The sequence below is a fragment of the Bos grunniens genome, chromosome 3, assembly GCF_055505025.1.
Source record: "Bos grunniens cultivar Pamir isolate PY7600 chromosome 3, Bosgru_T2T1.0, whole genome shotgun sequence".
In the NCBI taxonomy this organism is placed as follows: Eukaryota; Metazoa; Chordata; class Mammalia; order Artiodactyla; family Bovidae; genus Bos; species Bos grunniens.
The window spans coordinates 85,778,694-85,799,493 of NC_141167.1; the positions used below are offsets into that span (position 1 = coordinate 85,778,694).

The 20,800-nt window shown below is 37.4% G+C and overlaps 1 protein-coding gene across 3 annotated transcripts in view; it reads right to left on the reverse strand.

Moving 5' to 3' along the window:
- Positions 1-20,800, reverse strand: part of VAV3 (vav guanine nucleotide exchange factor 3) — a 435,514-nt gene that overhangs the window by 132,310 nt on the left and 282,404 nt on the right. For all 3 annotated transcript variants that reach the window (XM_086391510.1, XM_086391513.1, XM_086391511.1), the window contains exons 18-19: positions 15,606-15,631; positions 8,864-8,909 (exon numbers count right to left, since the gene is read on the reverse strand). In XM_086391510.1, the coding sequence (XP_086247636.1) occupies positions 8,864-8,909; positions 15,606-15,631 (72 nt within the window). The remainder of the gene's footprint in view (positions 1-8,863; positions 8,910-15,605; positions 15,632-20,800) is intronic.

Consider the following 20,800-nt stretch of genomic DNA (forward strand, 5'->3'; position numbering starts at 1 on the left):
GAAATGAAACTTGATGATATCATTTGAGCCCCTGGATCTAACTCTACCTGAAGCCAAACACACTCAACTTTAGTTACTGAAGTCAGTAAATCCTCTATTCTCTTTTGTCCCTTAAACTATAGCTCCTTCTCTTATGACGGGCTCACATCCTGATAAACCCATTGTAAGCCGAAAACATCATAAGTTGAAAATGCATTTAATACACCTAAGCTATTGAACATCATAGGTTAGTCTAGCCTACCTTAAATGTGCTCAGAATATTTATATTAGCCTATAGTTTGGCAAAATCATCTAACACAAAACCTATTTCACAATAACGTGTTGAACATCTCATGTAATTCATTGACTACTAGACTGAAAGTGAAACAGAATAGTGTAAGTGTCTCAATTGTTCAGTCTGTGATCGTGTGGCTGTCTGGAAGTTGAGCTCACTGCCTCTGCCCAGCATCAACGAGAGTATCATGGCACACCTCACCAGCTGGGTAAAGAACAAAATTCAACATTGGAAGTATAGTTTCTACTGAATGCATGACGGTTTCACATCACTGTTGTAAAGTGGAAAAATTATAAGTAGAACCATCTTATTATGTCTATAGTCTACAATGAGTTTATTCCACTTGACAAATGAGCATACTGGGTGATACAGCATTGACGTCAGCATTTGAGAATATCAAACCTACTAAGAGACTGATAGCTTTATTTAAATATCTGTAGTTCTATATAAATGCACTTTGATTGATGTACTTGTCAGTTATCTGTCTCCTTGTCTTGTGCTCTTCTTTATTCCACGATGTGTCTCCCCTATCTTGCCATTCTGGTCAATGAAACCATTCATAACCAGCTACATCCACTTTGGTGGGTTCTCATACACCACACAATATTCCTGTTCGACAGCTATATGTTTGTATGGCCTATCTCTTCAACAAAACTCCAAGGTCCTCAAAGACAGGAAAACTTCCATACATTTCTAATATTGCTGCAGAAAAAAATGAATCTCAAAAGAAAAGGTATCTGTAAAAAAAATTTTTTTAAACCTAACATAAGCTTTTCTTTTCATTCAAATTAAAAAATTTAAAAATTGACTTGATTGGAATACACAAAAAGGTAAATAACTGCCAATATGAGTCATTTTGACAGAGATTCCACAAATTGCATTCCAGTGTTCTAATTAATGTGATAACCTTTCTCATTATTTGTGTTTAGAAGGACTATAAGATTATAAATGATTATGATACTAAGGATTCCTTTATCAATGTCCTCTTTCCTTGTATCAGGCAGATATTACTTGTATCAAATATTACTGTTTGAAGCCAATACTTTTGACTCAACTGCTTCCCTTCATTTACCTTACTTCAGACTAAAGTTCTGGAACAAGATTACCTGGTTCTCAGAAGTTGTTGGTTCAAAAGAAATTTGTGACGTTTCTTTGCCTACTTAGCATTACATGGCATGTTCTTTTCCTTCTGAAATGGGATAGTATTTGATTACAAGGGCCACAGGTTTACCAAAAAAGTTCAGGCCATACCTGATCTTCTAAGTAAAGAATGATTTCTTAATGATAAATGTTAAAAAGCAGATCACCAGGTTCAACACTTCCTTTTCAGAATATTTTTCTAAATATGTAATAGATACACACTTTATTTTCTAGGACGTAACTACTGTCATAGAGCTTCCCTGGTGGTTCAGACAATGAAGCGTCTTCCTGCAATGCTGGAGACCTGGGTTCATTCCCTGGGTCAGGACAATCCCCTGGAGAAGGAAATGGCAACCCACTCCAGTACTCTTGCCTGGAAAATTCCACGGATAGAAGAACCTGGTAGCCTACAGTCCATGGGATTGCAAGGAGTCGCACATGACTGAGCAACTTCACTTTAACTACTGTCATGATAGAAATTATGAGTTAGAAAGTGCATAAATGATCCAGAAGTAGGTTCTATATATACCACCCCAAATGTTTTGTAATTTCAATAATCACATAACTAATGCTGTATTACCCACCTAAAGTGCCCTGTAAAAATATTCAAACATTCCCTTTGCCCTTTTTTCCTTCGCTGGAGGTACCTGAGCCATGGAAATGACTGGGCTTTTGCTTTGCCCAAAGGTGTGGGCAAACCTGCCAGATAACAGCAATCATGACCCTTTGTGAGTTTGGAATGAGCTTTCAAAGGGAAAAATAAGTCCTCCCCAAACCAAAAAAAGATATGAAGAAGGAACTGTAATATACGTTTTAGAAAAACATCATCATGGTAAAGGGAAAAAGAAAGGCAGTCCCGAAAATAACTACATGGGGATCAAATGCCTTGTGCAAAACTAGTCTTATTGTCTGTGGTTTAACAGAAGCATGAGAAAACCAGCTATTTAAAAAACCAGAGCAGGCTCCCCAGCACTCATGCACAATTTGGATTTCTCATTTCTCTGCAGTGAATCTTAATCACTGGGTCCTATTGTCCCAGTTTTTCCCCAAGTTCATTCTTTCAATGTGAAATATATTTTTACACATTTACAATTATGCTCCCAATATTTAGATGAGGATTTATGTTTGATGAGAAATTCTTTTTAGAGGTGACAGAAAAGACAGAAGTGGGTATGACTGATTATTATGGAACTATAGTAATCTACAGACATTTTATTATTTATTTACTATAGACAAATGCTTCCCTGGTGGTTCAATTGGTAAAGTTGCCTGCAAAGCAGGAGACCTGGGTTTGATCCCTGGGTTGGAAGATCCCCTGGAGGAGGGCATGGCAACGCACTCTAGTATTCTTTCCTGGAGAATTCCCATGGACAGAGGAGCCTGGCAGGCTGCAGTCCATGGGATTGGAAAGAGTCGGACACGACTGAGCAACTAAGCACACATACACAAAATTTCACTTAAAACCTTTAACAGTATACATTTGTCTCCTTCCAAAAAAAAAGGAAAATGCATTTTTAGATCAGTACTTCAAAAAAAAAATCCTGGGCTGCTATTTTTCTCATCAGTGTTTTCTATTTGGTAATTAAGAAGATAAAATTTCTCTATTGAGAAACTGGCATCATGTTTAAAAGCAAACCTAAAGGGAATCAACAATTATGTTTAGATTTGGAATGAGTTTACCAATACTTTGAAATTAAAACATTAACAGAAAATGTATTAAATTGTAATTCAGTGCAAAAAAACAGCATGAAAAAAATTTTATATAAATGAAAACATATAGCCAACTCAGCTCAAAAGCAATCTTAACCTATATTTTCTCCTTTCTTCTCCAGTTCTTATTGCTTTCTGGCACCAATGATATAATTAGATCTTTTTATATGTTTACCAGACTATTTCCTAATTGTTTTTATGACACTATGCCATACCGTAATGAATCAGAGTATAAAAAAAATATTAAAATAGTGTGTGTATATATATATATATATATACACACTCTCATCTGCATGCATTTATGCAATCAAGACTTTGTGCCTGTATCTATTCCTTCCTTAGGCAGAATATAAATTGTGGGAGGGGCCGTGTTTTATAATCAATGATATGGCTGGTGTTTATTATTGTATAAGACACAAAGTTGGTAATATAAAAAAGATTTCTTGAATCCCTTTCTTCATACAGGAACAAATTGGAATGGCATTATTTATCAGTCTTATCCACCTGTAAGAGAAAATGACCATCTTTGAAGATGTCTGCTCAGAAGCAGTAAAACATCTCTTCAGTGAATGAAAAAAGACAATGTTTCTAAGCCGTTTTTTCCTCTTTGTAATTAAGAGGTTAACAATGAGTGCATGAGATGCAAGAGTTCTCCAAAAGAACTCTATTCATTAACTACTCAAAGCTATCACAAATCACATAAGTAACTTAAGATCAGAAGGAAAATGTTACTCCAAAACAAAGCTATGGTTATTCCAGTAGTCATGTATGGATGTGAGAGTTGGACTGTGAAGATGCTGAGTGCTGAAGAATTGATGCTTTTGAACTATTGTGTTGGAGAAGACTCTTGAGAGACCCTTGGACTGCAAGGAGATCCAATCAATCAATCCTAAAGGAACTCAGTCATGAATATTCATTGGAAGGACTGATGCTGAAGCTGAAACTCCAATACTGTGGCCACCTGATGTGAAGAACTGACTCATTGGAAAAGACCCTGATACTGGGAAAGATTGAAGGCAGGAGAAGAAAGGGATGACAGAAGATGAGATGGTTGGATGGCATCACTGATGCAATGGACATGAGTTTGAGTAGGCTCCTGGAATTGGTGATGGACAGGGAAGCCTGGTGTGCTGCAGTCCTTGGGGTCGCAAAGAGTCGGACACAACTGAGTGACTGAACTGAAACATTTCCCATCTCCCTCTAATCTTTAGGCAGTGTGACAAAGAACAAAGGACTGACTTTTTAAAAAGCTAGTGACTGTGCACTTAAATATAAGATGCTATGAGTTCCACAAATATGAGATAATTTTTCAATAGTCTAAAACCATGGAGTTGACTAAAGGAACACATGTCCTGGTATACAGAGTTACCACATGCGAACTAAAATTTTTATCTTCTATACTCAAAAGGAAAATTTAAAGCTCAGTATTAAAATTTAATTGGTAACTATGACCTTGGGTGCCACTTTAGGTGAAAAATATTACACTAGTGCTCAGATTTTCTTGAGATTTATGATCTCATGTTCTTGAAAAAGCCTAGCACCTCCGTGTTCCTGAAATAATTGATCTGTCTCTTACAAGTGCTATTTTCCTGAAACCAACATCTGTCTCAGGAAGAAAAGTACAATCTGATGAAAATACTCTGCTATATTTAAAAAACCAAAGAACTACCAGAATCTGCATCTATTGCATTACTAATAATAAACGCAGTCAAGACCATAAATTGATAAAATTTCTTAGCACATAATAGAAGATAAGAAAAAGTAAACTAAACTGCAAAGCCATATTTGTAAATACTACCTGTAAAATTAACTATAATAATAAAAAGTGAATATTTTAAATGTGCAAAAAAGACACAATGCAAATCTGTATCTCACATCTTTCATCGTTTGAACAGAACTCCACCTCAGCAGGTAAAGACCTGCCTGCCAATGCAAGAGACATGAGTTCCATTCCTGGGTCGGGAAGACCCCCTGGAGGAGGAAACGGCAACCCATTTTGGTATTCTTGCTGAAAAATCCTATGGACAGAGGACCCTGGTGGGTTACAGTCCAAAGAGTCACAAAGAGTTGGACATGACTGAGCACAGCACCATAATATACACCTTTAACCTAGTGAGTTTTTCTTTGTTTATTACAATCAGAAACACTACTATAATTCACCATCAGTGTCTCAACTACCACTGTTGATTGTGTCTCTTATTAAAGATAAGCAAAATATCATGGAAGCCATCAGATAAGTAGGCAATGATAGCAAATCTGAAAATGACTGTGATAATGTAACTTCTAGCTTCACTGAGGATTCAACATAAAATTCTGGATTTCTTTATAAAGAAATAACTGGCAAATACTTTTGATTCTCCTACACATGACAAAATGTTCAATGTTAAATAATACACTTAACACAAACTCATCTTTTAACAATACTTTTCACGTATACAGTAGAATGTACACAATATTTTATTACAATGTAAAGCTCACAACTTTGTAAGTAGGTACTATTATTAATCTCCTTTTACAAATCAGTAAAATACAGCACAGAGAAGAACCAAATTGCCAAACATCAACAGCAAGTAAACAGCTAAGCTTGGTCCCTACCCTAGGCAATGTGGCTCAAGACCATGCTTCCTCTTACTGGACTATTCCATATTCTTTGGGATACTGGTCCAATTTATCAGCAGGAGGATTTTTTTTTTAACATGTTCATAGCAATTTTATTTGTAAGAATGAAAAACTGAGAGCAACCCAACTGTCATCAATAGGAGGATGGATAAACGCAATAAACACATTGTGTTATATCAATACACATGGAACACGAAGGAATAAACTTGTGATTAAAATACAGATGAACTCCAAATTAATCAGTCTAAGTGACAGAATTGAGACAAAACAGAGTACATACTGTATAATTCCATTCATACAAAAATTTTTTAATGTGAACAAGCCAATAAGAAAGGAAACAGATTCTTATTGTCATGGTATAGAGGAGAACAGGAAGTACAGGAATAAAGAAAGAATAAACAGGTATTAGGAAATTTTGGTGGGCAGGAGGAATTTAAAAAACAAAGGAGTTGGTGCATGCAGAAGAAGTATATAGTCATTCATTAATTCATTTAACAAATACCTATTAAGCATCTCCTAAAACTACAAGCAAGCCCCTGTGTCCTTATCCTTTGACGTAAAAGGCTTTGCTTTAGTTTCCCAGGCCTCCTCTGAATCTCAAAGGCTGACTCAAGAGTTAATGAGTAGGAAATGTGAAGGCCCAGAAACAAAGAATAACTGTTGGGTTGGGGAACTGCTAACAATGTGGACTATAAATCTGCCACGTGACAGAATTACTGAACTCAAAGTTCTCTGAAAGATACAGAAAAAGGCCTGACACACATTCCTAAGTTGTTTTTACAGGATGAAAACACTGACCACAAGAACACAGATCCTACACTGGTTAAATCAGAAAGCTGATGATATTTGAAACTTCAACTTGATGCCAGCCTATCTGAGAATTACGCACAAGCTGATCACACACTCTGCAGCCTCCTCCCTCACAACTGCTTTTAATATCTCTTTCCTGAAAGCCATTTGGGAGTTCGGGTCTTTTGAGCATGAGCTGCCTGTTATCCTTGCTTGGGGTCTGCCATAAACACTGTACTTTACTTCAACAGAGTCTGGTGTCAGCAGATTGGCTTTAACACTCTAGGGTGAGTGGACTAAAGTTGGTTCCATAAGACTACTATCCAAAGAACTATGCATTAAGTTCCTTTCTAAAACAAACAGTCTAATGTACCCTTGTATATAGCTCTGAAATTTGGATCTGGTGAAGTGGTTACATCTGTCCTCCAAAAATTTTTTAAACAATTTTTTAACCATTTTTTTCCTACAAGTCACCCTAAGTGAGTCCCTGGAAAGCAGTCTATGTGCTAACACTTTGGAAAATAAAATAGCTAAAAGACAAAAGATAAAAGGACCTTTCAGCCTTTTTACCTATCAGTAAAAACACTGATAGCAAATAATGCTCTTGGGAAGCAGTTTATTCATGCTTAGGAAATCTCAAGCCTTACAGGGAAAAATGATTATTACATTAGTATCTAGAACAGGGAAGATCATCAACTATTTGCTTTCTTTTCAAAAGTGAGAAAAAATGAGAAAGCACTCAAATATATGTAATGGAAAGCTATATATATATATATATATATTTCCCCCCCAAAAAAAAACATAGCATATGGCACCACTTCTTTTGTGTTTGTAAGTTTATTCTTCATGACGTTCTAAAAACTTTGGACAAATAGAAATACCAGAAGAGTTACACCTACAGAAAGCATCACCTTTAGGATTAAGATACTTTACTACTGGTCCACTTTGCCATATTTATCATCAGTAAATTCATTACATCTACCTTTGAATAATTTAAGGGCTCCTAAAAATTTTAGCTATAAAGTACATTGTTAATAGTCAAAAATGTGCTCCTACTGACACACTATAAATGTAAAAGTGCATTTCGTTGGGGGAAAACAGATTAGATAAAAATGCCCATAGAAGAAAAGGAAACATTTTAAAATAATATTTATAAAGTTTAGACAACTTACAGAAACAGAAATACTATAACTTGTACAACATAAAGAAAAATATTATGTTCACAGTCATATACTCCTACTAAATTGAGCAGAAGTCACTTTAAAATATTATTGCTGAGTCTTTTCTACAAAGAGTATTGTCATGGGAAAGTCAGAACCAATAAAAAAGTAAGCCAGATCCCCTATTTTTTTTTAAATGGCCTTAATTTTGTTTTGTACTTAAAAGATTTAAACTGATCTCAGGACATAAGTGAGGCAATTTCTAGCCAGAGGCAACAAAGCTCCTATAAACCTTTTCAAACAGCTCATAAACTGGCATGGCTACCAGGGGTGTGGTTTCAGTTAAAAGCTATAACGCTTTGAAAGCTAAACTTTATAACTAGGTGAACACTGTTTACAATGGGAAAACAAAACACATAATCTAGATTATTTTCCAGCAAGATTACTCTATATTTCATGTTCCACTTGATTTATTATCAAGTTCATATATTGGAAATCCTCTAGCCATGAACGTCTTTACCCACAATAATATGACCATATATAACAAATCTTTGATAACTTAATTGTGGAAGGCACTGCTTAATGGATGAAAAATAATTATATGAAAATAATGACAGGGTCAACCTCATGATACTAAACGAGAAACAACTGAACGCTCTCTGCAGAGAAAAACTGGTCTCTGGAGAAGGCACCTGTTCACAAAGTCCTTAAACTCATTCTTCTATGATAAAATAGTATAGATATAGAATAAAGAAAAGTATTTTCCCAAATGGGGAGAGTACAAAGTTGTCTAGTTTATGACCTCTCTCACCCCCTCAGAGCAAGCTGTTTTTTTAAGTGCCAGTTTGCTGGTTGATTTTTTCCAGGTTTGGGAGGAAACAGGGAAAGGGTGTTGGAACTGTGAGCATTAACCAAGTACCCTGAGGCTGTTCAGTAAGCAAATAACCAGCTCAACTGCTGACTGGAAAGACTGTGGCACTGATGGTTACTTATCACATGACACTGTCTTAGGTAAATGATTTACACAGCAGACGGTCACCTCCTGGTCACACATTATATACCAAACTCCAAAGAACAAAGGCCAACAATCTGCCTGACTTTCCACTGCAATTCCCACACACTTTCACAATCACTTCACTAAAGAAATAATTATAGATGTTTAATCACACACCTGGATCCACCGGTCTATGGGTTCTTCGGAGTCCATTGGTCCGTTTCTGTGCAGAAAGACAAAACAAAGACTTTATGTTATCAAACTGCATTATTTTGCGACACTCTGGAAGTCCAATACATGTTGCACGACCTCCATTTAACACTCCTGTAAAACAGGTAACTAATAAGGACCTACTGCATAGCACAAGGAACTCAATACTCTGTAATGCCCGATGTGGGAAAAGAATCTAAAAAAGAGTGGATATTTGTGTACAGAAGAAACTAACACAACATTGTAAATCAGCTACACTCCATTACAAATTAAAAAAAAAAGACTATTACTAAATTTGATCAAAACACTCAGTTCCAGTTTCTTTTTACAATTTTTGTTTCTCTAATGTCTTCTACTTGCTAAATCATTGATATGACACTATGGGAAAGAAATACTTTTCATTCACCATCTCTGAGGATTATGACTCACTTTTTTAAGTCATAAAACAGGAATTATGAAAACAAAGCCTAGGTAGCCATTTTTGCTTAGAAAATGCTCCCAGCAAAGAGTTTTAATCTCCAAAATTCTAATGCAGCTTTTTTCAAGCCTGACAGACCACAGACTGGAGAAAGTATACAACCTCCAAACAAAGATCTCAAGCTCTTATTTTGAGCTTGGTATGGTAGTTTAATTATGAGATTTATGGTAGTTTAATTATGGATCAGTGATATCTGAATACTTTAAGAAACAAAACAGACATGCAGCTTGTAAACCATGAAAGTAAATTCTTATTACAGAAAATGAATCCATAAGAAAAATTGTGATTACAAAAATTATAGATAAGATGCAAAACAAAAGAGGTTTTAAATCTTTGAAAATGTGTGGTTACATGTTTGATTTTATAAGCATTAAATTCATTCCTACCCAATAACTATCGCAATCTCACTAATTAATAAGAACTTCATTTTCACTTTTGTTATATAACTGAATGCAATGCTCAGTCTATAATTACAATATAATTCAGATTTTCACAAGAGCAATTTTCTTTCTACATGTGTTGGGGTTTGTGCCTCTGTATGGAGCCCTGGTTTCATTCAGAGCAGAATTGGTTTTGCCAAGCTCACATTAACTATGGGTTTTTCTTAGGGTTCCCCCTGTTGCTTCTGTTCATAAGTTAAATGGGCCTCAAAGCAGATGTCAAGGTTTCTCAGGTAAAAGCAAATTGGAGAATTATTAAAAATATAAACTTTGCTTTTAACCCAATTACTTTTTAAATGCATTTGTTAAAGCCTAATACTATCATTAAGTCAGCATCGAAGCTACACTGAACAAGCTGGATGGCTGTACTGGGCAGAGAAAAGAAAACTAGTATTAAGAGAGCCTCTCCTTACTCAACGTGAGTGAGAAGAAAACACCACACTGGGCTTCTTAATAGCCAAGCACAAAAAGGGAAAACATGGCAAGTTACAGGCTCATATCCAATAACTTGGAACAAAACGGCCTTCAAAAAAACTTCTAAAATTGTATAAAATGTTTGGACCTCTCTATATAAATGACTATATTTTAAACAGGAAAATATATATTGATGAATGTCTCATGGGTGTTTACTGTCTACATTTCCCTTCATTTGCTTAATGTACAACAGACACTGTCTTTAGACTACTCTTATTCTTCCTACTGTCAAAGTGCTTGGAAGGCCAGAAAGGAATTCACTTTTTGGGTCTTATTCCTACTATCCCAAAGCCAGAACTATTTAAAATATTAACTTAGAAAGTGAAAAAGAGAATTTGAGTTGAAGAGCAACTCTGTAGCACCCTGAAGTTAAGATTAAAATAGGGAACACAGAACAATTATTTAGAGTATGGATTCTAGAATCTGACTGCGTAAGTTAAAATTCAGACCCTCCCTGTCACTTGGCATCTGACTGGGAGCAAGTTAGTTAAAGTCTCTATGCCTATTTCTTCATCTATAAAATGGGGATATTAATACCACCTACTTCATAGCATTTGTGGTGACAAACATGTTAATTCATGCTAAGTGCTTGGAACAGTTCCTGACACACAGTAAGGACTACTAAGTCAAAGCTTATTATTATTGTCATTATTATTAATTTCATGATATTTTGAATGTTGAAGCTCAGTTCAGTTCAGTTGCTCAATCGTGTCTGACTCTTTGCAACCCCATGAACTGCAGCACTCCAGGCCTTCCTGTCCATCACCAACACCCAAACCCATGTCCATTGAGTCAGTGGTACCATCCAACCGTCTCATCCTCTGTCGTCCCCTTCTCTTCCTGCCCTCTTCAGGGCATTAGGGTCTATTCCAATCAGTCAGCTCTTCACATCAGGTGGCCAAAGTATTGGAGTTTCAGCTTCAACATCACTCCTTCCAATGAACACCCAGGACTCATCTCCTTTAGGATGGACTGGTTGGATCTCGTCGCAGTTCAAGGACTCTCAAGAGTCTTCTCCAACACCACAGTACAAAAGCATCAATTCTTCTGTGCTCAGCTTTCTTTATAGTCCAACTCTCACATCCATACATGACCACTGGAAAAACCATAGCCTTGACTAGATGGACCATTGTTGACAAAGCAATGTCTCTGCTTTTTATATGCTGTCTAGGTTGGTCATAACTTTCCTTCCAAGGAGTAAGCATTTTTTAATTTCATGGCTTCAATCACCATTTGCAGTGATTTTGCAACACAGAAAAACAAAGTCAGCCACTGTTTCCACTGTTTCCCCATCTATTTCCCATGAAGTGATGGGACCAGATGCCATGATCTTCGTTTTCTGAATGTTGAGCTTTAAGCCAACTTTTTCACTCTCTTCTTTCACTTTCATCAAGAGGCTCTTTAGTTCTTCTTCACTTTCTGTCATAAGGGTGGTGTCATCTGCATATCCGAGGTGATTGACCATTCTCCTGGCAATCTTGATTCCAGCTTGTGCTTCCTCCAGCCCAGCGTTTCTCATGATGTATTCGGCATATAAGTTAAATAAGCAGGGTGACAATATACAGCCTTGATGTACTCCTTTTCCTATTTGGAACCAGTCTGTTGTGCCATGTCCACTTCTAACTGTTGCTTCCTGACCTGAATACAGATTTTTTATTTGGCAGGTCAGGTGGTCTGGTATTCCCATCTCTTTCAGAATTTTCCTCAGTTTATTGAGATCCACACAGTCAAAGGCTTTGGAATAGTCAATAAAGCAGAAATAGATGTTTTTCTGGAACTCTCTTCCTTTTTCCATGATCCAGTGGATGTTGGCAATTTGATTTCTGGTTCCTCTGCCTTTTCTAAAACCAGCTTGAACATCAGGAAGTTCATGGTTCACATATTGCTGAAGCCTGGCTTGGAGAATTTTAAGCATTGCTTTACTAGCATGTGAGATGAGTGCAATTGTGCAGTAGTTTGAGCATTCTTTGGCATTGCCTTTCTTTGGGATTGGAATGAAAACTGACCTTTTCCAGTCCTATGGCCACTGCTGAGTTTTCCAAATTTGCTGGCATACTGAGTGCAGCACTTTCACAGCATCATCTTTCAGGATTTGAAACAGCTCACCTGGAATTCCCTCCCCTCCTACAGCTTTGTTCGTAGTGATGCTTCCTAAGGCCCACTTGACTTCACATTCCAGGATGTCTGGCTCTAGGTGAGTGATCACACCATCGTGATTATCTGGGTTGTGAAAATCTTTTTTGTATAGTTCTCCTGTGTATTCTTGCCACCTCTTCTTAATAAGATCAGGTAAATGATAAATTTTTTCTATTAAAGTACTGTACTACTACTATATTTTAGGTTTTTCCTCCTGCAAGTTGTTGGAAAACAGTGACCCTGAAAGCAAACTTTTCTACAGGAAAAGTAGGCAGTGGAACAAAACTATGATTTGGTACATTGAAAAAAAAGAGAGAACGAGAAAATTTTAGCAATTTAGATCAAGTGCATTTTGAGAGTTTGAGATTTATTACAGTTTTAAAAGCACCTAAAAATATTTTATATATTCTAAAAAATTTTGAAATGTTTAGAACACATTTACACAATTTCAAAAGGCAAATTTCAATTGTTCTTCTGTCATATCCCATCCAAAATACTCCTCTCCCCAGCATATATTCTCAAAACCCTATATTCTCAAAAGTGTGAGACAGAGCTGGACAAGACCCATCTCAGGAGGAAGAGAGGGGTCCATCAAGTAGCCACCCTAGGAGCTCTCAGTGATCCACCCCCCCATGAGATCAGGACGATCAGTCTTCAGAACATTCTCAAACTTCTTTTGATTTACCAAGAAGTGGGAGGTGGGAGGGAGGGGACAACAAACCAACCTAATTTTATATCTAGCTTCATTATCTATTACCTTGCCTTTCTCGAAAACTAATATCTGTATTGCCCAAGAACCTCCCTTCTTGTCTCTTTTGGGAGAAACCTAATTCTCTCTGTTGATTTTACAAACAAAACAAGGAAAGATTCATTTGCTATATGAAACTGGCTTTGGTTCCTCTACTTAAAAGGCAGAAAAACCTACATTAAGGAATAGATCGGAAGTATACATACATACACTAAATACTGATAGACATGTAATGATGACCTTGCTTTCTAGCGCTAGAAGTTGCTTCTGAAGGTCCACTCCAAAATGGGAATCTGGAAGAACATCCCAGGTTAGGAAGATGGATCCTGTGGCTATTGAAAACTGACCTACCTTGAGAATGAAGTATAAATTAAAAACTCATAATCATTGTTATTGAAAGGGGAAGAGAATAGGACAAATTGGTCCATGGAGGAAAAAGAAGACCTTCAACAGAGAGGGGGAAGAAATCACGGAGCTTACAAAAGGGTTTCATTGTTTACTTTCGGAAAGACTCCCAAACATCACATAAGCATCTGTGTTAAGAGTGAATACACCTTTCACAAAGTCGTAGTGGGGAGGTATGGAGTGAAAGATGTTTCTTAACATTCTTTTTCTACAGTTTTTCCTTATGCTAAGCTAAAGTTTCCAAATAGGTTGGCCAGTATAAGATTTCACTATAATTATCCATTCAAAGTAGAGATTATTAGCAGAATCACACATTAAATAAAAATTACACTTATAATCAAAAGTTAAGCAAGTCACTAAAACACAGATGCTACATTAAAAAAAATCAATGTGAAAATGAATTCTTTTCATAATAGCCTTAATGTGTAATTTTTAAGAGTATTAAATGCCTGGAGAGCATTTTTTTGTATCGTTATTTTGTACCAGTGTGAAAATTATTAACCACTTATTATTAGCACACTTTCTTTTCTGTAAATATGCCCGTTTCTCATTACTTAAATAAAATCAAGTGAAATCATCTTCCCTGGGGGGCGGAAAATACATCTAACAGTATAAATGTAAAGTAATATTGAGTTACAGTTCAAAGCTCTACAAGAATATCTGTCTCAATAATCTAATAATAGTGTGAGAGAAGAAAAGAAGGCTACTTTCTAAGATCTTCACTCGCACTGCTGGAAGAACCCTTATAGTCCTGATAAAAAATCTTACCTGTCAACTAAACACTAAAAAAAGTTTACATTAATTATTTTAGCCCTAGCAGAACTTTCATGACCTATTTTTAAAATATTATTATCCTGTTATGCATTCCTTGAGCTAGATTCTAAAGTCTAAAATATAGCTGACAGATAACACTGAAAGGGTACACGTGAATTTTCTCACATCACATTCTTGGTTCCCAATATGCACAAATTACGTGCTGATGCAAAAAAGTGAAAGCAGTTACCTGTTGTTTGACTTATTGCTGTACTTTTCATTATTTTTAGCAACTATGTAAATACTACTCTATTAAAAACATGCTAATATTATACCACTCTTAATCAGATATAATTGTATATGCTAAAATGCTTTGATAAAGAAAGTACTTGTCTTTATACTGAAATTCTCAGATTATTGTATTTCTGGTTCATATTATTAATCACAGAACTTTTACATTTTAGTTTTCTTTGTAAGGATTTTTTGGGGAGGTCAGGTAAGAAATATATTACTTTTGGCTGAAGGCCAAGACACTAGTTGCCTATTATCTGCCACATTTTTCATTCTTTTCTATTTTCTTACAAGCGCTTTATTCTGAGAGGTGACAGGGATCTCGTACTTCTAAGCCATCAGACCTCAGAATCTGTTAAACCAAAGGAAATGTTCTCAGATTCTGATTTGATCAAGAAGACATGATACAAATCATGATTTTGCTCAGGTGGAAAACTGGCAGAAACATACAGGTACATCTTAGAAGAATGCTGGAACTTCTTAGTCCTAGTGAGTGTCAGGTAGCGACCTTGTTTTATCCTAAGATGAGGGCCACCCTTTCTCCTGTCCCAGCAGGATCAAAAAGATTTATTCCAAGGGAATGCCTTCAGATGCATTAAGTTTTATAAGCCTCAGGGTTTGTGGAATTCTGTAGCTGCAAACAAAGAGAAAGGTACCTCCACCAGATTAGTGCTACAACATTGCTACAGTATCTATTTGAAATTTACCTGAATAAATGAGTACCTAAGATTCTGAAATGCGCATCTTACACACATTCTGAGATGAAATATTCACATTTTCCCTCTAAGATCTTCAGATGGTATCTGAAAACTTCTCTTATTTAACCTGTGCATTTCACTCAAAAGCACTTGATTACTCGCTCTAGATCTGTTGCTATCCATTTTAAAAGGTACATTTAACTTTTTAGGCGTTTGAGCCTGCTTTAGTTAGCAAACAATCTGAAATGCAAAAGTTATATAAGAAAAATGTAAACGTTAATCTTACCTCGGATGGTTTGAGCGTCCCTTGTTCTGAAACAAATGTAAAAATTGGCATTGTCAGTGAAGTTGTTTTGTTTAGTTAGCAACCTTAGCTTGTTCTCTGCAGCGTGGTAGAACACTACTGCTTTGTTTTCCTAATGATACCTGTTAATATATTTCCAAGGTCCCTCAGGCTGGGCTAGTAATTGTTTTGCAACCAGGTTCTCTTGCCTTATTGGCTGTCAGGGAAGTGACTCATAGTACTAAATGACTTCTAGGTTAAGCTTAACTTTTTCAATTGTTTATTAAGCAATTTCAATCCAACCACATAAAGCTCCTTGAAACAGGGACTTGCACCAAGTTAATGTACATAAGAGAAAGCTAGGCGGGAGCCTTTCTTTCAACATACCCAGTTTTAAGAATCTAAACACAACACATTACAAACATATTACAACTGCCTATATTACAATTACTATAACAATTGCAAAGTTAACACATACAATTTGCATATGAATTTTGCATTAAGTGGCTGTTTCTTTTAGTTTTATTTGGGGGGAGGGATACAGATCGATTTAAAGATGAAAATTAAAAATGGACAAGATTCAATCCCAATGCTAATTTTCTTTACATCCCAGTTTACCTGTTTAGAAATAGAAATGACAAACTCCATTACATTTCAATTCCTGAAAATGACTAACAGTTAGGAAGGGCCCTGAGATATGCAAGAGAGTAACTTGGCAGAGGGCAAAGGGTATCTCTGAGAGGAAAGACACACTACACGTGGAAAAGCTGGTGGGGAATATTTTTGTTGCCTTCCCCCATATCCAGGAGTACTTTTGCATATTATAATTTCTCCAGACTGTAGAAAAACATCTCATCATTTTGAGCCTACGCTATATTTTTGCCAACCAAAATGATCCTCTGAAGAAGGATCTGAGAAGAGAAGACACTGATGGGAACATCAGGAGAGAAAGGGTAGTTCTAAAAGAGGGCTCTGTAGACTGAATGAACCTCTAATAGAGGTTCCAAGAAGCCTCAGATCCAGAGTTCAAGGGGAAAAGTACCAGAACACCTGAGTAACTGTCAGATTGCTTTACACAGGAAGACTGCCTGGGGCATGGAACAGGAGGTTTGGGGCCCTTCTGTTTTTTAAAGGACTATACCTGATTAATGGAACTGAAGAGGCATGAGCAAAAAGTCACCTTTCTGGAGAAAAGCAAACCCTGCATTTCTTTTTCAATGTCAACTCTATCATCCTAACTTTCCTACATAACTGCTATGAAGGCATCTTTGCCAGGTCTGAAGTTGGCCTTTACAAAGGACAAAAAGCTATTTCCCTTCTCCTCTCTGCTAGAAATAGGCAAAGTTTCAAAAGAAAGATTGCCTAAGAGAAGTTGTGTAGGGAGAGGGTCTATGAAAGTGCCATTTGGCTGGATACTGTGCCCAAACGGAGAACCCAGGTTAGGTGAACTCAGGTTCCTAACAGACAAGTTGTGATACCTGTTACACTGGTTTAACCAGAAAGACCTATAAGCCAGAAAAGCCCTACACTACTTTCTTCTTCTACTGTGAGTTAGAGAAAGAGCCTGAACTGGAAATCACAGACAGCAAGAAGCACCAAAAAGGAGGAGAGTTTAAATTTTCCATCCAAGCAGCTGAGGAAAGCTTTGCTATTTCCAGATGACCTCTCAATGGGAAAAGCTCCTGTCTTTCAGGGTCGGTGTTTAAAAATGAGAGTGCATCTTAATTTTAGTTCAGAAATATTTTTTTCTGACACTGCACAGAATTGTTGTTATGTCCTGGTGAAGTTGATCTGTTACAATATGTTTAAATATATTTTATTTTTAGCATAAAACCTAGGATAGCCCACATGGCAGTAGTTGGCACATCACGTTCCAGTAGTGCTCTGGGTTTCCTCAGGAAGACGAATGACTGTATCTAAAGAGATGGGAATACCAGACCACCTGACCTGCCTCTTGAGAAACCTGTATGCAGGTCAGGAAGCAACAGTTAGAACTGGACATGGAACAACAGACTGGTTCCAAATAGGAAAAGGAGTACGTCAAGGCTGTATATTGTCACCCTGCTTATTTAACTTATATGCAGAGCACATCATGAGAAACACTGGGCTGGAAGAAGCACAAGGCTGGAATCAAGATTGCCGGGAGAAATATGAATAACTTCAGATATGCAGATGACACCACCCTTATGGCAGAAAGTGAAGAGGAACTAAAAAGCCTCTTAATGAAGGTGAAAGAGGAGAGTGAAAAAGTTGGATTAAAACTCAACATTCAGAAAACAAAGATCATGGCATCTGGTCCCATCACTTCATGGGAAATAGATGGGGAAACAGTGGAAACAGTGTCAGACTTTATTTTTTGGGGCTTCAAAATCACTGCAGGTGGTGACTGCAGCCATGAAATTAAAAGACGCTTACTCCTTGGAAGGAAAGTTATGACCAGCCTAGATAGCATATTGAAAAGCAGAGACATTACTTTGCCAACAAAGGTCCGTCTAGTCAAGGCTATGGTTTTTCCAGTGGTCATGTATGGATGCGAGAGTTGGACTCTGAAGAAAGCTGAGCGCCAAAGAATTGATGCTTTTGAACTGTGGTGTTGGAGAAGACTCTTGAGAGTCCCTTGGACTGCAAGGAGATCCAACCAGTCCATTCTGAAAGAGATCAGCCCTGGGATTTCTTTGGAAGGAATAATGCTAAAGCTGAAACTCCAGTACTTAGGCCACCTCATTCGAAGAGTTGACTCATTGGAAAAGACTCTGATGCTGGGAGGGATTGGGGGCAGGAGGAGAAGGGGACGACAGAGGATGAGATGGCTGGATGGCATCACTGACTTGATGGACATGAGTCTGAGTGAACTCCGGGAGTTGGTGATGGACACCGACAGAGGCCTGACATGCTGCGATTCATGCAGTCGCAAAGAGTCGGACACGACTGAGCGACTGAACTGAACTGAACTGAACTGAAGGTGATGATCTAGCTATGCATACACCTGCACATCTTTACCTAGAAAACAAATCCAGGGAACAGAAGCTCCTCATGTACAGGCCCTTTCTGTCTTGCTGCTTGGTTCAAGCCAGCCAGCTGCAGGCATGAGTGAGCACTGAGCACAAAACACAAAGCAGGTAAGGTCCAGGCAAGGTATGAGTGGACTGGTCAAGTAAGGAAAAAACTAGACTGGCTACCACCATACGCAACACTCCCTCCTTAATTCTCCTGCTGCCTATTATCTCCTGTTTTCCTTCTTTGCATCTCATCAAGCTTTCCTCCTAATTCTTATTGAATGTACCTGCTCTTCACAAAGGCTCCTCTGTGTAACCCAGATTGGAAAGTGGACAAGGGGCTTCGTGCTGGATACAACTCCAACTCTGAGGGCCTGAGTCTTTAATGGGGACTTACCCTTTCCTTGCCCCCACTCCCTGTCCTCCTGGCCACCACAGCACCCCCGCCCTCCCCACTGCCATCCAGAAAAGAGGCTCATCTCTTCCATGGACTTGGCATAGTGCAGTTCACACTGTGATCTGCTCATGCTGGGCAGAGCACATAAATAGTGGCTCTTAAAAGTCTGAGGTTTTATTTAGTCATATTTCATGGCAGGGTTCTGTAAATATTCTGAGGAGAGGGCAAAAGCCAAAGGACTAGAAATAACTCTTAGAATCTGTGCTGAATTCAGAAATTCTTAACCAGGCTCCTTTTATTTATACTTTTGTACTTGTCCCAGTGGTTGTGCCATCAGACTGACTGGCCCCTTTACAAACACGATCTAAATTCTGATAACCATATGAAGGCAGCAGCTATAAATTTTACAAAAATAACAGTGATGAGAGAGCAGAAAACCCAACTGCAACACACTGTTTCATACATGTTTAAAGTAAAAGTCAATTCTGGACGGGAAAATAGAATAACAGCCTCTTCTGATGATGTATTCTATGGAAAAGTTGCTCTGATTTTGAAATCTACAACACCGTCCTTCATTTCCTCTTGATATGTACCCAAAGTTACTTTGGCGGGCACTCGGAGCTCTAAAACACTCTCTGTGCGTAACAGTTCCACATCAGGATGAGGATAATAAGAGCTCATGACTATCAAATGTATTTGGCTGAACTCTGACCAAATAGAAAGATGGGTGCTTGAGATATGACAAAAGATCTCTCTTTTACTGTCTCTTTTTCTTCTGGAAATTTCCTTAGAATGGTAATTCAATTCTTCAAGTTTCCAAAAGTTTCTAATCCTCAACTTGCCCTTACCCTGCAGCCGATTTCTCAGGCTCCTATTGATCAAACTATAAAATGTTCTTACCCTTTCAAGAACCTTTCTAGATGGTGACTCATGGGCCCTGAAGGGGTTTATACCTTGTGTTCTTTCATCATGTCCCAACCGGCTTAATGTAATTCAGAGCAGGGCTGTTACTGAGGTGCTTGGAGCCTGAGCAGAACTCCATCTTCAGCCCAAGCACAGTGCACGTATTTTATAAGACAAATGATTTTCACTGAGACTTTAGACTCCTATCATTCATTTGTTTAAACATAAATTTCAGTCCTATTATATTTGTTTTCTAACACAAGTGGCTCTCAATGCATACATTATTACACAACCAGCTGTGTCTCTTGTCTGAAGTTCTATTTCTTAAGACTAAACAAATTGGTGCCCAGTAAGATCATTTGTCTCAAAAGGGATCACAGGAAAGTAATTACCAGGAGAGCCTTTGAGGTTCTTTATCATCGTGGCTAATATTCTATTTTTATGAAACACTAAAACTGAAAGGCAGTAGGACTGATCAAATTTTGGAGGAAGTTGCACAAACCCTATTTTCACCACTCAGATCTACAGCAATATTCTGAAAAAACAAAAACATAACTAATACTTGGAAAGACACTTTGATTTTAAGTCTTTTCAGGAGCTCTAACAAGGACCCAACCATATAAGAGTTTTCAGTTCACTCTAACAATTATTAATGTAAGATTGGTGGTGGTGGTTTAGTCCCTAAGTCATATCTGACTCTTGCAACCTCACGGACTGTAACCTGTCAGGCTCCTCTGTCCATGGAATTTCCCAGGCAAGAATACTGGAATGGGTTGCCATCTCTATCATTAAATTGACCCAAATAATTAAATGGAAGGAATAATAACTAGAATATAAAATTGTCTCAATAAGTTAAAAAAGATAACTAATTTATATAAAAGACTTTAAATAATGTTAAATAG